This window comes from Cinclus cinclus, chromosome 22 (genome assembly GCF_963662255.1).
Source record: "Cinclus cinclus chromosome 22, bCinCin1.1, whole genome shotgun sequence".
Classification (NCBI taxonomy): Eukaryota; Metazoa; Chordata; class Aves; order Passeriformes; family Cinclidae; genus Cinclus; species Cinclus cinclus.
Window position 1 is genome coordinate 2041565 of NC_085067.1, and position 27338 is coordinate 2068902.

The window sequence follows — 27338 nt, forward strand, 5'->3', positions numbered from 1 at the left end:
AATGAACCATCTGATTTTGTGTCTCTGATGTATCCTAGTGAAAAAAAGAAGGGAAAAAAAAAAGTAGAATTAAATACTTCAGGTGAAATTCTGGCTGCACTTAAATCAGTGCCAGAACTGCTGGTAGTCAGCATTTCACCCAGTGCTGGGAGCAGAACAAATGGAATTCATCTGGTACCTGGATTGAAGGAAACAAATTGCTTGCCAGACTCTTAAGAAGACTTTTATGTTTCATTTATCAATTTACAGGTCAGTACATACAGTACAGGTTTGACTCACCAAAGAGTTTGAAATAATAGGAATAAAAGGAAAATACATCTGGCTGGTTTAGGTTACTTGTAAAGCTATTGTTGATGGTGGATTTATTGATGTGACCCATTTGACTTTATAAATACCCAAAGGTGTAGGAGGGAAGATTTTTCCTTGTACAGATGAGAGGACTCAACAGTATTTGTTACAAATTAAATGCATGTACCTGAGTTATTAATAATTAACAGTCTGCTATGTCAAAATGTATATTGTTAATTGTGCCTTTCTGAATAAATGATTTAGTTTGGTACAGCTGTATTTAAGATTTAAATTTTGAGCAGACTATATCACTGATATTCTTTAGAGATCAAAGGGTTTGGCGTATAATGGAGAAAAAACCCATAAAATTCCATTATTCACCCCACAATTGGAAGCCTATAGATAGATAATTAAAAAGGCAAAGGTTGAAAGAAAATGGAGGAAGGTTAGTAGTGGTGGTATTGGTTGTTACTTTGTTATTTAAGTTGGGTGGAAACATACCCTGGAATTCAGTTAAACATTGTTCACCAGCAGAAGTGAGATTTTTTTTTTTTTTTAAAAAAAACCAACTCGATTTAATTTTATTTCTGTTTACTTAGCAGTAAAGCAAAGTTCTCCAAACTCTTAAAAACCCATTTTAAGAAGTGTGGAGTCTTTAATGTCTGCTGTGCTGGGGTGAAGGTGTCACTGAGCCTGGGGCTGGGTCTCAGTGCCAGGGCTGATTTCCAGTGCCAGGTTGGTGCCACTGGTGTGGGAGAGGATCCAGCATGGCACAGACCAGCCCTGCTGGCCTCTGCTGCTGCCACCACCCCTAAAAGTGGATGGGATGTGGTGTAGGAGTTGTGTTTCTACTTGGAGGTTGTTTTCTTAAAGCTTTCCCTCTCCTGGTGGTGGAACAGATTGCTGTGGTTTGAATTTCATCTCCTGTTTTCTTGAGCCCAGGGCAGGGGCTGCTCTGAGCTTGGCACTCCTGGGTTCCATTTTTACAAACTGGAAACCAAGGTGTGAAGCCCAGGCAGGGCTGCCCTGGTGCAGACAACTTCATAAAAATAACAAAAAGTGAGCAAGAACCACTTGTTAGAGTCACAAAATGCCAACCCCAAGTGGGATGGACAGAAAATCACCCCCAAAACCTGGCCACGTTTTGCTGCTTGTGTTGTTTCTCATTTTCATCTCTGTCAAGATCAGTCCTTCAGTGCTCACAATTACAGTGCCTGTAATTTGAATTTCTGTCCCTCATCTTGCACAAGCTTTTGAGTTTTGTGTCACATTCAATACGTTGCATTCCAATGTGCACCTGGAAAGTGGACAAAGAGTACATAGTGATTTTCTTTTTCTTTTCTTTTCTTTTGCCTCTTCTCAGGTGCTCAGAAATGTGATAATTTTGCTGAGAAGCGGCCTCTGCTTGGTGTGTGCAAAAGCATTGGATCTTCTGGGTAAGAATGTGTTTTGTATATAAAAGGAATAGATATAAATCATATTGCCATCTGAAAAGCCCAGTAGAAGACATCTTTAAAGATGTGTTCCTTCTTTCTTCATGGGATGAAGATCCCACACTAGGATGTGGTTTTAAACTATTTTTTTTGGTGTATCAACATATATTTTCCTATGACTTAAGTTTTTGGAAAGGAATAAAAAAGAGACTCTTGATATAAAATAAATAAAGAAGTATTTTAAGTTTATTTTATTCTCAGTGGAATCACAACTTTATGATTAATCTTTTCTGATACTAATCTGGGTCAGAATTATTATTGTGAAGTGTTTAAAGCAATCTCTTTGTTTTAAAAAGTAATTTTTCAAGTAGCAAATGAATTACAAATACCAAGCATTTAATTGTTGCAGCCACACACTGTTTATAAGAAAATACATGTTAAACCTCCTTCCTTGAGTTAGAAAAATCAGTTTACAGTCTTGTTTTGTGCTCCCTACAGAATTGTTGTGTCACTGCTCTTATAAAAGAGGCCCTTAAGATATTTTATGTTTGATTCAGACAATGCACAGGATTTATATCTCTACCTACAGGAAAATATTTTCTTTTCAGGAGTAATCCTCTACACAGCCATTTAATGGCTGAGCAGTTGAAGTAAATCTTCTTACAGTTGTAAGACTAATTCTGTGCCACACCTTTTTCAATTAAGAATTTAATCACTCTGTGTGTGAAGGAAGAACTGTCAAATCTTTACCTTTCTCTGTTGTTAGTGTGTTAAATTGCAATATTAATGTTACCTGCTTAAATGTTGGAATTAAAATCCACATAAGACAGAGAAGTGAATTTTTTTTCTTTATGTATTTACAACTTGCAAAAATGAGTTTGTGGTGATTTTTCTCCTTTTCTTCCCTGCCCTTTAAGTTTAACTATTTATAAATTAGAGGTGCAAATACTGCTCTGTCTTTATCCAAACAGTGTATTTATATTTGTAAAGGATATGTTGGTTTAGTAAAGATCTTCTTCACACTCTTGTTTTAGAAGCTGAGATACCTGAGAAATGAACAAACCCTGAAAATAATTATTTTAATTGTGTGAATGTATTCCTCAGTTAATAGAAAATAATTCAAAGATTATGGGCAGTTCCTGCTTTCCTCAAAAAATAAAAAACCCCTCATGTGTTTTCAACACCTTAATATTGTCATTTCCAAATAATTAGTTAGTTGTTGTTACCATGATTAATTAATTCCATGGTGAATTTCCTGTTTTCTCTTCTTGTATGTGATCATTTTATACTTGTCAAGATGGAACTTTTGCCTCATATCTGATATTTTGGTCCACACATTTTTGTATTTTAAAAGTCACATTTTTCCAGCTAGTAAAACGACAGAAATGTTTCACAGGGGGGTTGGACTGGATGATCTTTAAGGGTCCCTTCCAACCCAAACCAGTCCATGACTCACTGGATAATCTTTTCAAAACAATTGTTTTCACAGCCCCCCAAAAGATGCAGTCCTGACACAGAAATAGGAAACAGATTGTGGTTTTTGGCTGATATTCCTCTGCTGGCTTAGAGGTTGGTTCAGTCAACTTCAGTCTTAGATTACAAGATTTGCAAATTAAAAGGAAAACCAAAAAAGAAAGAGTATCTAAATTTTGGGGTTGTGGAGGGTTGTAAAGACATGCCTGCTTGTTCCTGGTGATAAGATGAACAAATCTTCATATACACACAAAATTAATTGATGGGTTTGGTGCATATTGATGAATTTCTTAGGTGGTGAAACACTGAGATATCCCCATTTTCCCCACATGGGTTATTGAAGCCATAGCTTGGAACAGACTGGATCTGTAAAAACTCTTTTAAATACACCAGAGAGCTCCAAAATCCATTCCTTTTGTTCTATTCAAATGTAAATGTTAAATAAATACTTCAGTTTAACTAATGGACAAACTTAAAGGGAAACAGACCAGGATAATTTTGTTTTATTTAAGATTATTCTAAAAATAGTTGAGAATAAATGCGATAATAAATAAATAAACTAATGAATAATAAATTAATAAGTGAGATTGCAAATTTGCCCTTCAGTAGATAATATTGGTAACAAGAAAGCTGAAAATAATCAAAATGACCAGGAGGGAAATAAAAGCATGTGAAGGAGCAGGGCCAGGGAAGTCAGAGTCCTTGTCCTGTCACTACATGCTCTTATAAAGCCTTTCTCCATTTTCCTCCAGGTACTGGATCTCTAAGCCATCCTTACAGAAATCATTTGCTATTTTGGTTCCCTTGTCCTGTGTCCAAACAGCCAAATTATTTTGCTAAAAGATTAGCAGATTATGCCAGAATCTTACATAGGCAAGTATGATAATCAGCTAATGATGCAGGTATAACTAATTAAACAACCAGTAATAGATGATTAAAAAGTAAGAGTTGGAGGCCTTTGGGGAGACTGCAGGAGCTCAGGCAGTGGCCCCTTCAGCAGCCTCTAGCCTGTGTTGGCTTTCCATCTTATATTTTTAGAAAGGTGAATTAATTTAATGATATCAAGTGGTGGGAAATTCTGGACGACTTGAAGAATTGGATGGAGGTCCTTTAAGGGCATGAGAAGCAAGAGGTAATCTTTATTAATCATGGGAGGAGAGGGGAAATTAGGGTAAATTAAAGAAGGAGGAGTAGTTGGAGCAAACAAAATGTGTAACTTTGGCTAGCCAGCATTTTTTTTTCCCCTGCTGATCTGTTTACAAGGCAAATCAATTGGCAGCAGATTTTCAGGAAGCATGTTCTTTATTCACATGGCTACTGTAGATTAAATCCTGCTAACCTTAGCCCAGCTTCAGCTCAGGAGTGTGTTTATGGGAGTGCTCAGGTTTAGGAAGCAGCCTCACATGAGTAACAGCACAATTAAAGCACTAATATTTTCTCAATTAATATTTCAGAGACACGTGAGCCTGGTCTGGGTCTGGCAAAGCCACTGAGTTGGTCTAAAATCTTAAGTGTCCATAGCTTTTAATGCTTCAAATTATTTCAGTGCTTCAAATTTCCCAGCTGGCTGGGAAATGATTTGTCAGACACAAACAGCAAAACTCCTTCAAGGATCACCCAAGAGGAGGAAACGAGCTCCGGTGAATGAAGTTTTTGTTCCCAGTTCTGACACTGCTCAGGGGAGCTTTCCCTGGAATATTTTTCCTGGAATGGCCCTGCAAAGGCAGTGGGGATGGTGGGGACTCACCTGGCTCAGCCCTGCCATGGGCTGTGCAAAGGCTGTGGTCACTCCAGGTAGATAATGCAATTTGCTTTCTGAAATCACACAGAAAAATGGTCTGGGCCAGATGGTTGTGATTTTCAATTGTATTGGGCACTGTGAAATAGATTTCATGAAGTTTGTGAAATATTTGTGGGCTTTTATTGAAGACTGCACAAAACTCAGATTTTGTGAAGACTCTCAGGCCTAGAGAGCAAATTTAATTATTTTGTTCTAAAAAGAACAGTAGGACCTGTAAAGTTGGGCAAAACTCTCTCATTTCTGTTACCTTTGAGGACTTGAGTCCCAAAGGTTCTTGTGCTGCTGCATAACTGCAAAGCCTCATTAACTGCAGAGCTGTGTGGTGTCAGCTGCCTTGCAAAGACTTCCTTCCAGCAGATAAAAAACATTTTCCTTTCTGATTTCTTTTAGGAGAATTCAGTTTAGCCTTAGCAGGTTGCGTGGCAGCTTTTAAGATTCTGAGAGAGGCAGAAATAAAGTAGTTTAAATTCCTTTTAGTGATGCTGGATGAGATTGTAACGTGTTAAAGATAGGATCTCCATCTTAAAAAGAGCTCTTCAGATCCCAGCATTTTTTTTTCTTGTAAGGAGATTTTGTGATTATAAAAATGTACTTTTCTGAAATGTTGAAGTGATGTTTGCTGGTAATTCTGTGAATTTTCTCACAGATTCCAATTCTAGGAGATGGAGCTTTGATGGAATAAGGTGATGCTTCCATGTTTAAATACCAAGGGAAGGAAAGCTCTGGAGTTCCTCTGATACTCCAAATGTTTGTCTCAGTGAACCTAGAGTAAGAAATAACCTTTGAACTATAATAAACTGTTAATCTTGGATCAAAACTGGGAGAAAATGAGTATTTGGGGTCAAACCTTGACCAGCTGGTGAGAACCATGGGTAGTTTTGACCTTCTAAAGCTTTGATTTATGAAGCTGTAAAAAGATAAATCTTTTCCAAGGCATCCCTGGGATGGAGTGGAGGTTTGGGAGAGCAGATTTCTGAGCTGAGGCACAGTTTTATTTTACTGCTGTTCCAACCCCTTTGTGTGTAGTGATGCAGGGAGGGGATGAAGGGATGGAAAGGATGGAAGGAAGGAAGTCCAGATAAAACCAGCTGGAGCACAAAGCTGCCCCCAGTAACTTGTCAAAAGAAGCACCACAGGGAAAAGATAATGCACAGCACCATTACAGGCAGGGCTGCTGCTTCCAGGGCCACTTTAAATTCCACTTTAAATTATTAAATACTGTAAACGCTATAAAGTTAATTAGAAGAGGAACAAACTCTACAAAGATAAATGTGTTTTCAATATGTTTCTCAGGGAGGGTACAGTAGAAACCAGTGAATGAGAGGAAATTTATTTCTGGCAGCACTCTAGACATGGAACTGTGGTTGAACTTTTTACCCTAATTACGTCCCCACTAATGCCTGCAGCGGTCTGGAATCAAAGTGGCCCTTCAGGCCCTGGAAAGTCTCTGATGTGGTGAGCGTTTGTTGTGTGCTGAGGGTTACTTCAGAAAAAAACAGAATATTGTGACAGGATTTTTCAAAATTTCTCAGTTACCACCCACCTCACTTGTTGCCTACAAAAATAGAGTAATTGTTTGCATCTGTGTGTTTTTGTCTGTCTTAGAAATAACTGTTATAAATCAACGTGCTGGACCCAGAGAGCAGTTGAGGATTATATTTTCTTTTCTTATATGTTTTAGGGTTATTGCTGTGTTCTGTACTGTAGGAAGGATTTAAAGGACATTGAAAAGCAGAAATTTCAGGCTGATTGAAGTTGTTCTCTTTTCTGAGGACACTTAAAGCCATCAGGTCCCAGTGGGCTCACAGAGGATGCTCTTTAATCTGTTTTTTCCTAAACAAGTGCTGGCACTTCTTGCTCAGAGTTGGAGCAGCTGATTGCAAACTTCAAGGCTTCAACTTCCAGGCCTTGTTTCTGTGTTGTTACACAACTGCTGCCACTCGAGTAATTCCCCACAACTTGAAAGTAGTTGAGCTTTGCATCTGTTACTAAATGCCATTTTCTCCCTTACCATGGGCCCTCTCGAGTCCTTCATGTGCTTTTCCCTTCCTTTCCTTCCAAAATATTTAATATACAGAGAAAATGTCGTGGGAGTTTGCTGAGCTCAACCATTCATATATAGATGAGCTCCTTTTAAATCTCCTAAGTAGAGGAAAAGACAATTAAAATACAATTTAAAAACTCTAATATCATTATTATTTTTCTTTAGCTCTTTTTTTTCTTAACAGAATGAATGTATCTTAGTAGCTTTAAATTTTAAATTTGCAGATTTCATTTAATAACTCAGTAAATACTTCTTCAGTAATTCAAAATAGAGATTAAGAATGCTCCTGCTTTGTGAAAAAGCTGTAAGGCACGTGCTTAAAAAAAGATCTTGCTTAATGCCTTCTTCCTTTTAATTCTGACTAGGTAATGTATTAGAATATCACTTGAAGAGACCCCTCACACATTTCTGGATGATTGCTCATGAACTTATATTTAAAATTATTGGTGATTCAAATTATTAATACAACATTTTAATGATAACATTTTGCAGTGAGGCAATAATAAAATAAACCAACGTTTTAATCAATTTTGCCTGCACAGTTTGAACAGCTGCATCTCCCATTTCAGCATCAGCTGTGTTAGGTGACTCTGGGGAGAATGCTGTGTTCCTGTGTGCCTTTCCTTAGCCACTGTAATTCCTCCTGGGAATATCAACCACATTTAACTCGAAAATTCCTCCAAATTTAATGAAGAGTGCTTCAGTAGAGGAGGTAGCTGCATCGTTGTCTTCGTTGAGAAAAGGGATATAAAATAACCTGAAGTTTTTTTTTTTGATGTTAAGCAATTCATGGAGGGTTTCAACTTTAAGACCAGCTTAAGGAAAAGCAGAATATTCCTCTTGCTGCAAGTGGGGCTCCACAAATAATTCTTTTCAGGTATTAATTGCATCATTTCAACCCAGCTTTTGGTGAGTTCAGCTTCGGTGAGAACTCTGCACTTCTGTAGAACATGGTCTGTGATTCAAGTCATAAAACAGAGTAAGAAATACCTAAGAACATATAATTAATGGGCACTTGGGAAAATTCTGTCCTACCTGATGTGACCAGAACCTCAGAGCAGCTTTGCTGTTCAGAGCACTTTTCAAGTGCTTTAACCATGAGATCTAAGCTCAGCTTCAGTCATACGCACTCTAAAACCCTCTAATTATTTCTTGGAAACAGGATTGTTTTCAAGCTCCTCAGAAATTGTAATTTGAGCCATAAACTGGCATATGAACAATTAAGATTTAGCAGAGTCCTGTGCAGCTGACAGACATCTTCTAATGATCTCCATCACACAACTGCAGGCAGAGGCTGCTTAATACCCAGGTGATGAAGTGTTGCACAACCCCTCTGCTTTCTTACAGCATTAATGACACCGAGGGCAAAAGAATTTGGGTTTGGACAGGTTGGTGCAAGGTTTTGTGCTTAGTGCTGGAGCCCCAGAGTGGTTCTGAGAGCTCTGGGACGGCGGCGTGGGCAGACCTGGAGCCACTGGCTTAACGTGGCCTTTGTTGGTGCTGATGGCATCTGAGGGGAGAAAGTGCCTGTGAGGCTCATGAATCATGAGGGGAGAGCACAGAAAAAGGGAAAGAACAAACCTGGAATCTAAAGAAACGGGTTACAAGAACCAACAGGATGAAATATTTGGTCCTTCGCAATGGTTGTAGCAGGTAAAGGTTTTCCAGTGCTGGTTGTTGAATGTTCAGTATGTACAAAAATTGTGTATATGCTTAAATAGCCAGCTGCCACCTGTGTTAGCTGTGCTGTCTTCTGGTGCACCATAAATCAGAAAATACTCTCAGTACAAATGCCTGAGAATAAAGAAAGAAGCTCTGATACTGCTTTGGAGTGTTAGAAATACTGGCACTTTTAAAGCTCTGGGTCTAGCTGAGGCTGTAAGTGGCTCCACAAAATGCTCAGTTTGGGTTCTACACGTGCTTGGTGAAATTTGGCTGGAGCTGAGGTATTGCAGCATCAATTTGCCCTCATAGTTGTGCTCCCAGAAATGTGATCTTGCCCTCTTAAGCTGTGACATGTGGCTGTCTCTTGATGTACAAAAACTGCTACGCTTTTGATTTTGGTCCCTCCTGGATGACCTTGGAGATCCGTGTGGCTCTTACTGCAATACAAATTACGTGCATTTATTGCAGTGGTGAGTTCTGCTTCATTTGACTGTAGGAAGGGCAAGACAACTCTTTAATTTTGTATCTTTGGTGGGAAACACATCAGATTGTGGCTTAATCAGAAATAATCACAGAAATATTAGTGGTTGATAGAGGTATGATAAATGCAGTTGTATTCTGTCAGAAACTCATGTTCATGAAGATTTACAGAAATGTCTCCTGATTCGTGCACGCTCATGGAATGATCAAAGACAGCCAGTGCAGGTCCATAAATTGTGTATAAAAGTCCTGTTTAGCTACACACAAGCAAAATGTAGTCCAGAATACACCAGAAAAAATGATCCTGCTCTTCAAGTACTTTCCCCTCGGTGATGGGCACGGTCAAGCAGATAAACAAATCTGCGGGGATGCCGCTAATCCTCCTGTATTAACTAAGTGGAAATGTGATGGGACAGCTCTCTTTGGGAACATGTGGCACATCTCAGTGAAGTGGAAAGTGTGTCACACTCGGGTCTCCCTGCACAGGCCACAGCTGAGGAGGCAGCTTGTGCTGTGTTTTACACTCCAGCAGCAGGAGTGCCACGTGCAGGGACACCCAGCTCTTGGCTGGCTCTCGTCGGGCTCTGTGCATCCTGAAATCCCAATAAAACCCCCTCAAACCTAGGGAGAATCTTCTGATGATCAGAGTGACGGGTAGCAGAGAGCACAACAGTCAGAATATGTATTGTGCTGCTGGATGTGGATAGAGCTGCCAGAACAAGGAATATGGAGGTTGCTATTCTGGTGTTTTTAAGGATTTTTAAGTATTCTGAAATTGTTAAGGATTCCCCTTTTATTTTTCTTTCATAGTATCTGTTGCAATAATCAATATTTGCACAAACACAGTCTTAAATTTCCCCCCTCTAGTTGATGTCTGACACCTCAGCTACAGATGGGAAATGGAGGAGTTGTTGGTTTTATGGACCAGCAGTGGATTAATGGTTGTTGAAAGTACTCAGCTGGAAAAGTCACTGTGGAGAGCTCTGTGGAGCCTCAGGTTCTCTTACAGACCATGGCCAGAATTATTCAGGAGACAGAAACCAGTCCTTCAACCAATCCCTCAACCAATCCTTCAGCCAGTCCTTCCTGGGTCATTCCAGGTGCAGTTAGACCCTGCCCTGTTGCAGAAATGCCTTAATGATGAGCTAACAGAAATAAAATTACTCCTTATGATAAAAAAAAGGTATATTCCTGAGCCTGAAACCTCATTTTACCTATTACAAAATGATTTCTGCAGAGCTGGTGACTTCTTGTGTCATGGGCAAGAAATAAAAATATTTTCAGTGAAGATGGTGAAATACAAGGATAAGGTGAGGTTTTTTTCCCTGGGCTGATAGACTTGATCAAAATATTTGAGGAAGATGCAACAGTGAAATTTGTATCTCCTGGTGTTTAACACAACTATTTTAGTGCTGTATCAAATAACTCCATCCCTTGTATTTAAAGGATTAGATTTAGTAACATGTGTCTAAGGTTGGTGCAGGTTTTTCTTATTTAGAAATAAGTGTTTCCATGCTTTTTGCAATTTGTGGTGCACTTAAAATGTCTCTGCTGTTTTGTAATTCAGTGCTGCACACACATTTTGGTGAAAGTGTCACTTTCTGAGAAATTTTTTGCTGCTTTTCCTGATTTTGAATGAATCTGTTAAGTACCGTGAATTAGAAAATTATTTACAGAGTGGAGTTTTCAAGCTTTTATTGTGAAAAGATGGGATGCAGAGAGCCTGTAGATGATCAAAGTCCTAATAAGAGCTATTTCTGCAGTGGTGTTTAGAAAGAATTGAATTTATTATTTTTAAAAAGTTTTCATTCTGGTGTGCATCCCTCAGAAAGGAGATCTGCCCTGCTGAAGGGGGCTTAGAGGAGTTTAATTCTAGGCCTGGAAAACAAAATCTTACAATTTAAGGCTTAAAAGTTTTTTTAACTTTCTTGGTGCCTGGATTGTTCTGGGTGATTACTGACAAAAGTTATCTGAAGGCAATGAGCCTTTTTGTGTCCTTGACAGAGGCACAGAAGCCAAAAAAGCAGAATATGTACCAATTCTGTCAGGCACTAAGAAGTCATTTCATAAAAATAAAATGATCAAAATGTTGGAACCACTCACCATAAAAATAGAGGACTCATTGTTGGTCAAAGTCTTTTAAGACAAGATTAGGTTGCTTGGTAAAAAATAATTTCTTTGAGCTTCTGGGACATTTTGTGCGTGGCCTGGAAGGAGAAGATGATCCTTCCAGAATTGAAATCTGTTAATCTGAGCAAACCTTCTTCAGGGCCCTTGAGGAGAACAGAATTGCCTTTGTGGTCTCACCATGTTCATAATATTGCTACAAAGATCATAATCAAATCTCATGCTTCAACTTTCCAGTGTAAAGGTTCAGGCAGGAATTTTTCCAATATTCAATTAATTAACTCTGTGCTCTGGTTTTGTTTTGCTTCTTTGCCCTTCTGTGAAGCACCAGAGAGGTGGAACAGGAGAACTGTGACAACCCCTGCTGATTATAAACTCGGGTCACTGTCAGCATCCTCCTCATTCCCACATGGAAATAGCCTTCTTACCCCAGCAACTTATTGGTAGATTTGATGCTTTATAGAGCAGTAATTTAAAAAAAAATAAATTAATGGAGTATTTTGCTGTGCAAATGCTTTGGCTGTATCTTGAACAGCCAGTTCCTTGGTACTGTCACTTTTCTCTCACCTGTTGTTCTCTACAAGTTTAAAAATTATATTCCATTTCAGGCTCTTAGCAACTTACTTAAAAATTCTATTTTTTCAATCCTACTGGTTGTTAAAGCTGTGCCTAGTAAGAGATTATGTTAACTGTTAGTTACTTTGAATAGGATTTCAGTGTAAGTTTTAATATTTTTGCCTCCTCTTAAAGGCACCGGAAGCAATTACTGAAAATAAGTCTGTGCTTTAGGCTGGGCTTTAAAAAACTTTGTGAAGGTGGTATAAAGTGCAGTGATATTGGCCAAAGATGATTTTATTAAAGGCCACAATTGACTGGAAAATCCTCACATAAAGAACGTTTCGTACAGGGCAGCTTTCCCAGCAAAAGTTTTATTTCAGTTTTATACCTCCAAGCTCTTTGTTTTCCTTTCTAGACTCATGAAACCAACCTGTCAGTGATGCCCATCTCTCTCTGAGTGGGATGTTCCTGGTGTGGCAGAGTGGAGGCAAATCAACCCTTGACAGCAAAGCAAAGCCTTCAAGGCACAGAAAAATTTGCCTCGTGTTGATTCCCTCCTTTTAAATGATTTTTTTTTTTCCATTTAAAAAGCACGAGTGTTTTGAGTGGTGTGTTTGTCTCTGTGCAAACATTTTGCACAGAGTTTTTTTTTTTTTTTGCCATGGTGGGACCCAGCAGATCGGGGAGGAGGTGATGCTGTCGTGGGGCACGAGCACAGATGTCACCAAGTGCCAGCTGGACGAGGCATCTGCTGCTTCCCCTCCATCCCTGCACTGCAGCACTCAAATGGAAGAAAATACAAAGGACTGAGTGTATTTATACATCTAATATTGCCACATTTTAAAGTTGTTGGGGCATTTGTGTCCATTGCCTTTAAAGGAGTTGTTGATCTCTCTGCAGCTGTTTGAACAATCAGGATACATAATGAATATTTGTTGATAATCTATGGGATTAATTGACAAGAATTTTATTTGTGACAGAATTTCAGAGTATTTCTGGCCTTTCCTTGTAAAATACCCCAGGCCAAGGGACAAGGCTTGGAGCAACCTGGGCTAGTGGAAGGTGTCCCTGTAAACTGCATGAGCTTTAAGGTCCCTTCCCACCCACCCCAGTCTGGAATTCTGTGATTCCACTATATTCCCTGGTAATTGGCACTTGAAGTCAAGCTTTTTACCCAGTGTGGTTGCCAAAAGCATTGGTAGAATGGTCTCACCATGATCAGCCAAGATATCATAATAATTAAGCCATGATAATAATAATGATGCATTTGAGTGACAGAATTATTGCTCATAAATTAGAAAAATTATTCAAAACATGCTGATGTGGAAATAGTAATCACTGATAAGTGTGTTGATGTCCTTTTAGCTCTATCTACTTTGGAGATTCCTGTTTTGAAACTCCCCTTCTATCAATATTATAATTTGCTAGAGGTAATAAATCACTTAATTTTAAAAAGCTTCTCCATACATCTTGCAGTGGCTTTTTGTGTTTTCGAGCAGCAATGAACTTTAATGTGGAGGAACTGACTTGAGTTTTGCTGGTTTAAAGGTGTTTTTGAAGGGCCTTTGAAGTGCTTGAAGTAATAAATTGCACCCTCTAGTTATTAGCCTAGAAAAATGTATATTTTGGGAAAAATTTCAGTGGGCAAAATGTCAAAAGTTATTTTTTCTATTCTTTTTTCTGACAGTTGTCTCGCTGTGCATTTACTGTATATTATACATTACTGTGTATTATACATTACTGTATAAATAATTTTATTATCTTGAGGCACTGGGGGTAAACAGTTGACATTTGTCCTCCAGCTTTCCAGAAAATTCTCGAGCAGCTTGAGCAGATCCAAGAGACAAGCGAGTGCTGGGGCAGGAATTGTGTGAAACTCTGTAAAATAAAACAGATACAGGCAGGGGGGAACACCCTCTTTTACCAATGCTCAGGATATGTTTGTACAGCTGGCAATTTGTGCTCCTTCATATTCCTTGACCTAGAAATAGCCAAGGTTTTAATGCGTTCTTGGAGGGGGAGAAAGGTGTTGTGGAACAGAGCTGCCACATCAAAGCCTCTTTTCAGCCCCTAAAAGGGTTTCCACCACTGCCTTCCTCAGCCCTATCGAACACTCAGCACTTTTCCCACTCAGCCTTTTTATTAAGAAATGGCCTTAAAGCTTTTATTTATATGAAAATGATAAAAGTGACACAAAGCAGTTGAAAAGATCTGCACGGTTCAAACAAAAGTCCATCAGGGATGTAATGTAAATTCTGGGTGAGGTGTCTCCATCAGCTCAGCTGCTGCTCTGTGGAAAGTCCTCCCTGTAGGAGAGAGTTGCTCTGAGGAGTAATTTGGTACTAGGTAATAGTATTTGGTAGTAGTATTAGTAATTTGGTACTTTGGTAATAGGTTGTGGTTTAAAACTTCCAAAGTCCAAGAAACCAAGTGGTTGATAATCAGTTGCACAATACAGGTTGCTGGCCATTGTGGAGACCATAATTCAGTTTTCCTTCTTAATGCAGAAGGTTTGTATTGACCCTTTGTTCTCCAGATTCTTCTGGGATTGATGGAATTCTGGATCCAGGATGTGATGTTCTTGGAGGTCTTTTCCAGCCTTAATAATTCTGTGGTTCTGTGACTTCTCCTTTAGTGTGCTAAGCAACGTAAGGAGCTGAAAGAATCAAACCCCAGTTTTTAAAAGATCCTGATTTCTATTAAAAGCTTTATTTTTCATTCCTTTCAGCACCAGCCCACCCTACTGCTGTGTGGATCTGTATTCTCTGAGAACAGGAGAGATGGTCAAGTCTATCCAGTTCAAAACTCCTATTTATGACCTGCATTGCAATAAAAGGTAATGGTGCTCACTCTGCATTTCTTGTGTGTGTTAAGGCATGCCAGATTTTGGAAATAAATACAATTTCTGGTGTATGACCTCCTGGATTTCCCTTTTTTTACTCTCCTGTAAGCACAGCTCTGGTTCTCCATTTCTCCCAGAGTGTTTCAGTTGGAATACATCAATGTGCTCCCCCCATGGCTTTGGTTTAAGAAGCTCAAACCAAAAAAAATCATTTAAGCTTCTTTCAGTTGTGCTAAAGGGTGAGCAGGAATCACTGAAATCCTCGATGATCCACCTGCAGCTGGGGAAATGGGATCACAGAGAGTTTAAACAGCACAGAGCACTAAGGAGTTTATGTCTCTCTTCTTTGTGTTGTTCTGTTAGATTTTGCCTCTCTGCACATCCAAAACATTCCTGGTGTGCAGTCTGTGGATTGCAGGGAATAATGCTGCAGTGAGTAAAAGAACAAAGCAGCATCTCTGGCTTGGGGTAGAGAGAAGGTGGCTCAGGAGGCTGAGGAACTCAGAGTCCCAACAGAACAAAATCTGTTGTGTCCATGGAATCCAATTTTGCTGAGTTAATGTGAAATCCCCATCTCTCCCAGACACACAAAACTGGAGTTTTGTGGTTTGCTTTGTAGTTTGCTGCATCTTTTTAAGGCAGGAGAGAAATCCCAGGATCCTTGTGTGCGGATCCTGCTGATCCCTTGGCACTCCTGATGGGAGAATTTGGAGTGACTTTGGTCCAAGCCCTGCTCCCTTCACCCTCCCATTACTGCCATGAGTCACCGTGGCCTCAGGTGCCCTGGGGAAGTGGTGCAATCCAATTTCTAGGGTAAAGAGCCCTGGATGAAGAAATTATTGCATTTCTTTGGAAATCCATATTGCCGTGCCAGAATGGATGGTCCTTCAGTAAAAAAATAACACCCATCATTAGAAAATTCAGAATGATTTGGTTTTTGTGCCTGGTTTTGTTGCAGGTGGGAAGTAGATGAGTGTGCATCAAACTTGTGCAACTACGTGTAAACTGCTACTAAAAATAAATAGATCAATAAATCCTCTGGAATCATCCATCTGGGGGGTTCATTTCTGCAGAAAGACAAAGTGTCTTCAAGGAGGAGAAAACAAAAATCTCCAGAACTGGGAAATACTCCCATCAAATATTCATAAGTTTTCAATACATACACATTACACTTTCACCTGCAGTCAAAGCCTTCCTCTGTCAAATTTTCCTCTGTTTTTCTTTCCTGCAGTTTCAGCAATTGGAAGATGTCATTTAACTAAAACTACTAATATGTCCAAAATTAATTTAGATTCTTTATATATCTGAAAACATCAGCAGGCATGAGGGGATGGTGTATATTTTGATTTTAGTGTAGCCCTTCACAGGTATTGAGCTCTCTTGGGATAAGAGGAAATGTTCTTGTGACAAAACAGATAAAAATAAGGAAAAAAGGTTAAAGGCTGATTTCACACTGCTGGGGGATAATCATCATCCTTTCCCCAAGGACATGAGCTGAGGCTGAGGTGACTCATCCCCTTTTTAAAGGTGGCTGTTCCAGGCTGTACCACACAATGCCAATGTTCACATGAAGCATTAGGTGTGTGTTCTAGTCAGTGAGAGATGTGATTCATTTTTTTCCACGTTGTATCTTTACCATTAAAACTATTAAAATAATATTTAATAATGCTCTCTATTGACAGCTACTTAAAAATACTTTCTCTCAGTCTGCCTAATGAGGAGATAACAGATCATTAATTATGTCATATTGCTAAATGTAGGTTTTATGTGTTGGTTTCCCAGGTGCTTCTTTCATGTCAAGCTTTTAAAAACTTGATTTTGGGAAGTCATCAGTGTGGGAGAAAGTGTTCCCTGGTTCTAAAACTTCCATGTTTGCATCTCTGGGCTCTTTTTTTTGAGGCAGCACCATGTTTCCTGCATAGTTACCCTGTGGTTTTTGTCCTTTACAATAAAAGTGTGTCATGCACAAGCAAACACATAAACATGCATCTTTAATTTGGTAATTGACCCAAATTCTGATTCTCTCAGCTCTGTTTGCGTGCTGATGTTCTTGGTATTACAAAATGTTTAGGAAACAAAATGTTTTAATAAGCTTGCACGGAGGTGGGCAATGGGATATTTCACATTTAGCCAATTGTTGGCTTGATTGTTGTTTGAGACAGAGTAATTCAGGGTCTTTGCAGCTCCATTCTTGCTTTTTAATGGAGTTTTGACTGCAAGAGCTCTATCACAAATGTGCTGTGCTGCTGTGGATCAGAGCCCTGCACTTCCTGAAGTGGTTGGGAGGAGAGAGAACCCTCAATAACTGCCAGGGATTGCTAACCTGGCACTTCATCACCGTGGAGTTTATATTGATGCTTTTGAAATAATTACATTTAGATATTGAATCTTTAAACCAATGCATTTAATGTCTAAAGTGGATGTTCTATTTTGTGTTTTCAGGATCCTCGTTGTGGTCCTGCAGGAGAAAATTGCTGCCTTTGACAGCTGCACTTTCACCAAAAAATTCTTCGTTACCAGTACGTACAATTTTGGGCTCAGAGGTGGACAGAACAGATTTTTTTTTGTTTGATTCTTGATTTCTAAATCCTCAAAGCAGGTCTCTGTGAATCATTTGGAGCTTCAGGAAAACTTACTTCAAAAAAAAACCAAAAAACAACCAAACTGAAAACCCCAAACCCAAATGCTACTCTGTGAATATTGAGCTCTTTTTAATATTTATTATTCTGTAAGTAATTGTAAAGGGCACCCACACTGCCCTCCATCAGTAACTGAACAGTTCTTTTGTTCATTTTGCACAAATATCTGTAAAAGACTCAGGTGGGAGTTCCAGGTTATCACATCAGAAGCAATTAAATGCACACCAACAGTGATCCACCCACTGTTCATTTTTGGCTCTTCCTTAGGCACACTGGTTTTTTTCCTGTGTCTTTACAGTTCATAATTTACTCTGGAAAGGTCAGAGTTTTATTATTAAAAAGAGTCTGAGTTTTTTCTGGATGTATTTTCAGTCACAATTAGAAAAATCTATTTTTTTTTTATATCATCTCTGTATTTATGGAAAAATCTGCTCAGGAGAAACTGTTTCTTGTCATATTTTGAGGGAAGCAGCTTCCTGCAGTAATATTAAAGTTGCCAATAGGTGTCAGTTTCTTCCTATCCATGGATGTGAGAATCTGCTGGGATTCAGTGACAAGATCCAAATGGGAAGGGACTTATTTGTGTCCTGTTCATCACCCCCTTTTATTTCATCAAAAACAATTAAGGTACAAGCCTTGATTTATTTTAGACCAAAAGTAAAGAAAACCCCTCAGTTAAATGTGTATTCTGAGAATTTTTGGGTTTAATTTGTTGTTTGTTCATTTTTTTTTCCTAAGATACTGCAATTTATTTTTAAAAATTAATGAAGTTAATCTTGAGTAACAGGAATACTCTATTCTTAATCATAACTTTGATTTGCTGTGTGTTTTCTGGAACAGCTGTAGAACTTAAAGAAGATAAATTAAAACTTTAGGAGATAATGACCAAATTATTTTTTAAAAAATCCAAAAAATTCCTGAAAACTTAGTAATGCCAGTATATCTCTCCAGCTGTGCTGCTTTTTAATTTGAAAAACTCAAGATTTTCTGAAACTTTCTTTTGATTTAATTGATGACAACCTCATTTTCGGTGCATTTGGGATGCCCCAACCACCAGAGCTGGAGCCACCACAGCCCTTCCCCGTGGCTGTGACATGGTATGAGGACAGAGCTGTGTTTTTTCCCTGGATTTTGGGGTTTTGGGGACCTGTCCTGAGGATCCCAAGCTCAGCCATTCCCTGGATGCTGCTCCCAGGCGGGTGCTGTGCCCTGGCACGTCGGGGCTGCAGCAGAGCTTTTGTCTGAGCTTTGCCATTTCATGTGCTGAAATCTCCTCGACCTGAGAGCGTGTCTTTAAAGGCTTCAATTCCTCTGATGTGTTTGAAATTGGATGTAAATGAGCTCCCTCGTTAGCTGCAGGGATTTCTGGGAGGCAGCCAACTGGCCATGACTGCCTTCTTTGGCTGTGCCTTTAAAAAAAAAAAAAAATAATGCAAGGACAGTGCCAGTATCAATTAAACAATTAGAAATCCTTGAAAAGGAAGCTTAGGAAAAGGCCTTAGATACCTTTTTGTTTGCATTATTGGGGCAGCCTGTGTCCTGTCCAGACTGATGCTGGTGCACCTCTGCTGTGAGGATGTCACTGCCTGCCCAGAGAATCTGACAGCATGAAAAGATTCTCTGCCTGGCTTTGGTCAGAAGGGAGGGCACAAAGGTCAGAAACATTACTGAGCATCACTGACTCTTTGAAGGGGCTTCTGTTACTTTTAGGAAAAAGAAAATCTTTTTTTTCCAGGAAGATTTGGTGATGGTGTGGAAATGACATCCTCCATCCCTATCAGCTAAGTGATGTGGGAGCTTTAGAACCTCACTGAGACAGCACAAACATGGAGCAGAAGCTCTGATCTGGTTTGATTATTTATACACAGAAATGAAAGGCAGAATGGCCAATTAAAAGCAGTCTCAGGAACTCTGAAGTTCCTCAGAAATGCTAATGCAGCTGCCATGCACATGAGTAGTATTTTGTCTTTCTGTTTTTGTTTTTGTGGTTGGATGTGTAGCTTAATATATTGTTACAATAAATATACTGTAAAATATTCAGGATGTCAATGGTCAAGTTCGTGCTGCTGTTGGAATGTTTTAACTCCTGCATTTCCTGATTTTTCCTGAGCAAGTTTGACATAGAACCAACTTTTTTTTTTTTTTTCCCTGCATGGGATTACATGGAAATGTGCTGATTTTGTCTTGGATGGCAGGGACCCAGCATGTTTTATTTGTGCCTTTTATAAGGAAACCTCAGTGTACAGGTGCTCCAGACTGGGAGAAGGAATTTAAGACAGACTGGGAGAGGGAATTTAAGACAGGTGCTTGAACGTGGAGGGAAAACATGCTGTAACTATTGCAGAAAAATGATCAGGATATCCTCTAATCTACCCTGTGGGGTGTTCTGATTTTTAAATGTCTGCTAGGAGAAGGCAGAACATCAGTCTCATGGCAGTCACTCCCATCCATCACTGCTCTCCTCCTGCTTGGAGCCAGCTCCTTTTCCCTAAGCAAAGACACCAAGGGGAGGAGAAAGCCCAGCAGGAATTTCACATCCTGCACTGGTTTAGGTACTCGTGTGGCCAAACCAAGAAAAAAATTTCATGTGATGCTTATGCTAAGAATGTTTTTCCTTTACTAGTTGTGAGTGTCAAGATTTTGAAGAGATTCTTAAATAGCTCCGAGTTTCATTGTGGTTCATTTCGGATTTCCTTCAGAGCCTTTTCTGCATGTGACTGAAGGATCAGAAACCAAAGTGATGCTCAGGCTTTTTTTTGGCCCCTACTTTGCTCTAAACAAAAGCTGCAGAAAAGCTGAATTCCATTGATTTCTACTCCATCAGTGCTCCTCACCCCAAAAATGCTTACTTAGTGCAACACTGATGATTATGAATATGGCCTGATGGATACTTTCCTCTTCCATAAAGAATATCCTGGCCACCCCCTGGGCCCTGAGTAAAGATCCTCCCAGATAACATCATGCATGTGGCATCATCCCTGTGTCCAATAATGAGGGCCTGCTCAGCTTCCCTGACCCTTCCACTCCTCAGATTGATATATTCCCCATCCATGATTCCCCAGGGATGGAGACAGTTATTGCAGCCATTAGCTGGCACTACATTTCTATTGATGCTGTTCTGTAGAGCCCTGAGAGGTAATTTTGCAGATTTTAGTCAGAGTAGTTTATTGTATAGAAAAGTCTCAAAAGGCTCTCCTCACCACAAGCCAAAAATCAGTCAGTGGATGTTGAATGCCCTGCACCTCTCCAAGTAAATAAAACCTCCAAACCAAATGGTGTCGGATGCTCTGACCTGCAGTTTGGATTTGGGATTGCTGTTTGCTCTCACATTCACACACAAGGAATAATTTGGTGGTTTCAGTTTGTCACAGGGTTGGCCTGGAAATCTTGGAGGCCTTTTTGAACATTTCTGTTGGAATTCCTTTCCCTGCCAGGCTCGCAGGAGCAGTCCGAGCTCTTGACTTTGAAGTAGAAACACTGGGTGTCTTATGAAGAGGTTTAATGCCTGAAGAGTCACATTCTTCAAGAAGTTGTGTGTGTTTCCCTCTCAGCTGTGGGCATTTCTCCTGCTTATCCCACACGGGATAATCATTGACAGGATTCCTTTGGCTGGGGGGGATCAGCTCAGATCGAAAGTCCTGGGGGCACGTGGGAAGGGAGCTCCTGAGTCACAGCATTTTCTTGATCACTGAAGAAGAGCCAAGTATGTCCCTGTGGATTGCTATGAGCTCTTTTAATTTTTACACACCCACATCTATATGAGCACCCTTCATGGCGTTTTTCCCTGAGAAATGCTGATTAAATTTTTTTTTTTTAATTTTTTCTTTTTTTTTGCTGTTATTTATAAGAGTGCGTTTTTCCTGGCTGTGAGAATCAGTGTCTCACCATGCCAGGATAATGCTGAAATACTTTTTGGAGAAGTCTTTAGGGCACCATGGTGCATTGATGGGAACAAATGATTTTGGTGCTTGCAGGAGGTTTTGCTCCAGTGCAGGAAAATGTAAATACAACAGAAAAGCTGCATAAAGCCACAACAGAGACCTCAGTGCACAAGATGTCTGTCTGTCATATCTCCTAGCTCTGACAGTTTTACAAATTAGATGTAAAACAGGAAGTGCTCTTTGTTTCTATATAAGTTATTTTTATCTAAAGCACCCAAGTCTTTAATGTTAAAGGGCAAACAAAGCCATCTGACATTGTCCTGCACAGAAACAACAACCTCAGTGGCAACTTTCATTATTTGTCATTGTCCAAGTCTGAACAAAAAAAGAAAGTAAACCTGAGATTAAACATTTTCCTGAAATCAATCCAATTGGTGCTCAATTAAGCAGCCATGCCTAATGAACGTGAAAGGCCACTGATATTTTTAGTGAAAGCTCTGGGATTGTGCTTGGACCTGTGGAGTAAAATCATAAAATCATGGAATTCCTGAGTTGGAAGGGACCCACTGGGACCATCAATGTGCAGATGCTTCAATTGCCATGGTAGAGTGGAGAGGGAAGGAGATCTCTGTAGTAATAATAATAATAATAATAATAGTAACAATAACAATAATAATAATTTAATATTAATAAATAAGTTTAAAAAAAGTCCCTGGGTGGCAAACCTGATTTCTTAGTGGGTCCATCCTGCTTCTTTGCTCTTTTACTCCATTTTATGGGTGATACTTAAACAGAAGGAAGTACAAGAACAATAGAAGAGTTTTGGAAAGTATGTGACAGTGTGAGAGTAATAACATTTACACAGGGCCTTTCATCTAGAAGGAACCCAGAGGAATTTATAAACAATATTGCTTTATACAGTTTATAAACAACAAAAAAATTGGTCTCCTAAAAAAACCAAAAAACCAAAACAACCAAACAAAAAAACTATTAGATAAAACAACTTATATGATTTGTTTTCCTTGGAATAAACAAAGCTTTTGCTACAACAGTATCACTCTACCCATTATTTATTGCATATCCCCTCTCTGTGCTCTCTGCCATGGATCTGCTTTCTGGCTGCTCTGCACTGCAAGACTCAAGGATGGAGTTTTGTAATTCCATTTCTATGGAGAGCTCTGTGTTTCGTAAGACCCAGAGAAGAATTGCAGATTGATTATTAGAGAAGTAGCATCACTTCAGTGGGTTCTTGGAGCTATTTATTTAAAAATACACAATAGCCCTGCTTCACTGATTTTTGAAGTGATAATCCAGCAAGTCCTTTGAATGATTAAAGGCAAAGAATTTCGGTTGAAATGAGTTACTTCTTTTGGAATTTGTTTAGAAAACTGTGTTTAAAACCACTGGACACTTCAGCTGACATGTGTCATCTTTAATGAACTTTGCCAGGCACTAAACAGAAAATCCTTGTTTCTCCAGAAATCAGGAAGTTTTCCTTAGGGTAGAGGTGAGCCTGGGAATGCCTTCATGGCATTCCCTGTGGCCCAAAAGGTGCCATTTCTGCCTTAGTTTGGGATTAGAGACAGAATCCTAAAAGGCTTTTGTATTAATAACTGCCCATCCCCTCAGCTTGAAATAAAACTGGACTCCTGTGCTATGGATTCCTCACAGGCACAAGGTGTGACATACCCATTAAAATCCCCCCCAGGAAACAGTACATTGAAATCAGTTAAGAAAAAGGATGAGTCTGTACCACTGTAAAGGAAACTGGAGAGAACTGGGGGAAAGAAAGCAGTGAAAATGGTGGAAAAAGAAAGTTTTCTTATTAAACTGATAGGGGAGAGGGACTGAAACAAGACAGAAAATAACTTAAAATGTTTTTCATTAAGAGGTAAGAACAAAGTCAAGATAGACAGGCTGAAAGTCTGGAAAATACCAAAACCAGATTTTTTTTTTTCCTGGACTATAAATATTGTTGTAGGGAATAAAGTTCTTACAATGTGCTGTGAAATTAAAAATCAACCAGTAGTGTCTTAGGATAAAAGTGATGGGATGTGTTTGAAGGAAAACAAGGTTAGGTGATTCTGATTCAGCTTTTTCATTCTCTCAGGTTTATTAATTCTTGTGTTAATTTGCAGTGGTTTATCAGATGCCATTTTCCAGTGTGATTTAGTGAGGTTTGAAAAAGAAATAAAATTATTTTCTGGGTAAGGAATTCTGCAAACTGAAAATAAGCCCTGACTTAGCTTAGACAAGTTCTGGCTGTTAACATGAGATATTTCTAGAGAGAATATTGAATTCCTGTAGTTCCTTTAAATCTTGGAGGAAAAAAAAAGGGGGGAAGAGACTGAGAAATTGTAACACTGAAGAATTTATCTATGGGGCTGTTGATAACATTTACACTTTGGAAGTGGGAAACCAAGGCTCAGGGTGAGGTCCCAGGGTGTCCTTAGCCAAGCCCCTCTTCAGAGGGATCCTGGAGCCCATTTCTTATTCCTTAGTGTTCCTCAGAGCAGCACCAGTTGGAATTTTTGGACGTAGGGACTTGATAAAATTAGCAGAAAAACTTGGACTTTGATTCTGATTTTCAAAATGCACTTTTTCTTCTTTTTTTCTCAGCTTTGAAGTTACTTATTTCCTCTGCACAAGAGGCAGAAGATAACTGTACTCAAAAGTTATGAAGTAGTTTCCAGTAGGTTTTCACCTATATTTTTGTGAGTGATAGGCCCAGTTAAGCTGGTTCTAAGGTCAGATATTTTTGAGCATTTGCTTGGTTTGCTGCACTTTTGGAAGGACTTTCCTTGAGTGATCCTTTCTTGGATGACCTCTCCATGCTGTCATTAAAACTTGGAAACTTTGGTCTTCTTGACAGTTAGTTCTGCATTCTCATTATGTTCATTGCTATTGTAAACACACTAAAGTTGCTGCTGTTATTGCTTAGAATGGCTTTTTCCTCTGTTGTTTTGAAGTCTGGTAGAAATAGAAGTTAATCTTTAAGAGAGTGGGGTTGGTGAGGATTGGATGGCCCAGCTCGATGGGTCACGCCGTGTCTGCCTTTTCATTTGCCTCGTAGATGATGTTCTGCTGACTCCAGCTGTTTTTTTGGAAAGCAGAAAAACAATTTGCTTTTCCTTCCCATAAAGTATAACCCTTTGTTTATCCTTATGCTGCTGCAAGTTTCCAAAATGCAAAGACTTGCAAAGAAAAGAAAGGGAGGAAATAGCTCCTTTTTTTTTTACGCTGTTTTTCGTATCGGGGTGTAGAGTTTAGGACCGACTGAATTGTTGACCTTTGTGGAGTTTATTCTTAGAATTTGTGTGTGGAGTCTGATTGACTGAGCCCAGCTCATGGGACAAACCATGGGCAGTGGCTTTGGACATGGCTGTCCCAGCCTTTCTGAGTAACTCTTCTGTTCAGTGATCAATTTTGGATCTGGAGAATTCTTTTTGCAGTTCTTCAGTTCAGACTTCAGTTCACTGAAGTAATTGAGAACAGCTCCTTTTTCCAAGCAGGACTTGTTTTCTTCCTCTGAGTTGTTGAATTGCTGAGACTCATTTAGTTTTCTCCTGCAGGGATGTTACGAATTTGGGAAACGCAAGTCACTGGTTCTAAAGTCACTGTAGAGATTTACATGACGAGGGTTATCATCTGGCAAGTTTAAATGCTGCATTTTATACATAAAAGGGAAGGTAGAAGAAAGGTTTGGGGGACCTGAATTCCTTTCCTGACCCAGATAAGAGCTGCCGAGGCAGAAGTCAGCATTAAAACTCCTGATCCATAATGTCATCGGAAGAACACGTTTGTATTTACAACCCAGGGCTGTATTTACAACCTTTTTTTTTTTTTTTTTTTTTTTTTCATGCTTTGTTCCTTAAGAGTCTCTGGCTGCCCACATTTTATGCACTCCTGGAATGCAATAACAATTGTGGCATCATCTTTTCAGAATTCTTTTTTCCTTCCTGAGATCAGGCTGGCGATAAGGCATCGAAAACCCTCTCTGGGTTCTGCCTGAGATGGCTTCAACTGGGTGAATTCATCCTCTCCTTCCCTTGCTTTCTGACCTTTGAAACAGCTCACTGTGATCTTTGGAATTTTGCAATACCCTCAACACTCAGCTCTGGAAAATGAAATCCAGAGTTGTTTATCTCGGCGGGACCTACGCAGGTCCAAAAACGCCTCCAAAATGTTGTCAAATGTCCTTTTAAACTTCCAGCAAGGTGTTAACACCTCCCACACACCCCCTCACTGCTGTGCAGGTGGGGAAAAGAAAACCATTCCACTTCTGCAAGTCCTGCTGCCCTCTGGAAAGGTTCTGGACTCTTTTGGAGCCTGCTGGAAAAGAGCTGGATATTCCCAGAGTTGGGGTTCTTTTCCTTGCTGGAAAAAAAAGTGGATATTCCCAGAGTTGGGGTTCTTTTCCTTGCTGGAAAAAAAAGTGGATATTCCCAGAGATGGGGTTCTTTTCCTTGCTGGAAAAAAAAGTGGATATTCCCAGAGTTGGGGTTCTTTTCCTTGCTGGAAAAAAAAGTGGATATTCCCAGAGATGGGGTTCTTTTCCTTGCTGGAAAAAAAAGTGGATATTCCCAGAGATGGGGTTCTTTTCCTTGCTGGAAAAAAAAAGTGGATATTCCCAGAGTTGGGGTTCTTTTCCTTGCTAGGAAAAAAGTGGATATTCCCAGAGTTGGGGTTCTTTTCCTTGCTGGAAAAAAAAGTGGATATTCCCAGAGATGGGGTTCTTTTCCTTGCTGGAAAAAAAAGTGGCTATTCCCAGAGTTGGGGTTCTTTTCCTTTCTGGGGGTGCAGAGCAGTGTCACAGTTTCATATGAGAGATTTAGAAAATACAAAACTGAACTGGCAGTGGCTGGGTTTGGGTTTTATATATTTTTTTTAGGATTTTAAGCAATACACTGGATAAAAGTTGTGTTCTGAAATGCTTTTTGCCTGCACTCCTTCAGCTCAGGACACAGGAGCAGCTGCCCAGGGCTCCTTTAAATCAGACACACATGTCTGTAAGGTCTTCAATATTTTGTTTCTTGGCCAATCAGTGAGAGAATTTAAATTGCTAAATTGACTGTATTAGCCTAAGAACTGATGAAAACTGAGATTAACCATTTGCTTGATAGCCTCCTCCTTTGCCCTGTTCTTTCCTCCTTATTTTTTTATGTAAAAATGCATATTTTAAAGTACAAATTATTTATATTATTTATAAAAAAATTATTTTACTTACAACATCTTATAAAAATACATATTTTAAAAACTTTATATATGAAATGCCATTTAATATAGGCCTGATTCATTTTAAGCCTTTTCATGTTTTCATTCACAGCTATTTTCTCTAACAGGTATTTTCATGTTTTAATTCTCAGGAATAATTATCTTTTCTATACTCATTTTTATCCATATATATAAATCTATTTGTAATGATAATATAGAGGTAATAGAAAGCAGGTGAACAGTGGAAACATTGCCACCAGTTTTATAGGAATTACAGATTTTCACACTGTGTAAAGTTAAGTTTGTGCAAAAGAATGTGGAGAGACCTGTGTATAGAATTGTTAAAATCAAAACCAAAAGCATTTTGAAAGGCTGAGGGCTTGTATGTAGAATTATTAAAAATGAAACCAAGAGCACAATACATCCTTTCATACAAGAAAAATCCAGAAGAGCTTGAAGTGAGCAAACTGTTCAGCAGCAGAAAGGTGTCAAATAAAATGAATTAAAATGTGAAGATACAAAACCAATCGAGTCAAACATCAATATTCCCTCAGACCCCAGAATGTCATTTTTGTATCAAAATGGCTTTAAAAATGCAAACATAAGAAGAAATTAATATTTACACATAATTAAATGTTCAAAATAGCTCATCTAACCACAGCCTTATCTCTAGGAACAAAAATGCAAGCACCCACTGAGTGATATTAGCAACTGAAAGGCTTTTGTTTAGACTTTTTGTTTTCTTGGCAATAAATAAAATTCTTTGGAAAAAGTCATTAAGATATTTCTTAATGTTGCCTTTTCAAACTTTGCAGGCTGCTATCCTTGTCCAGGGCCCAACATGAATCCTATTGCTCTTGGAAGTCGTTGGCTTGCTTATGCAGAAAATAAGG

General features: G+C 39.1%; 1 protein-coding gene across 1 annotated transcript in view; it reads left to right on the top strand.

Moving 5' to 3' along the window:
• Nucleotides 1–27338, top strand: part of BCAS3 (BCAS3 microtubule associated cell migration factor) — a 298217-nt gene that overhangs the window by 19355 nt on the left and 251524 nt on the right. Inside the window, exons 7-10 of the mRNA XM_062507332.1 lie at nt 1652–1724; nt 14598–14705; nt 17154–17230; nt 27261–27337. Coding sequence (XP_062363316.1) covers nt 1652–1724; nt 14598–14705; nt 17154–17230; nt 27261–27337 — 335 coding nt within the window. The remainder of the gene's footprint in view (nt 1–1651; nt 1725–14597; nt 14706–17153; nt 17231–27260; nt 27338) is intronic.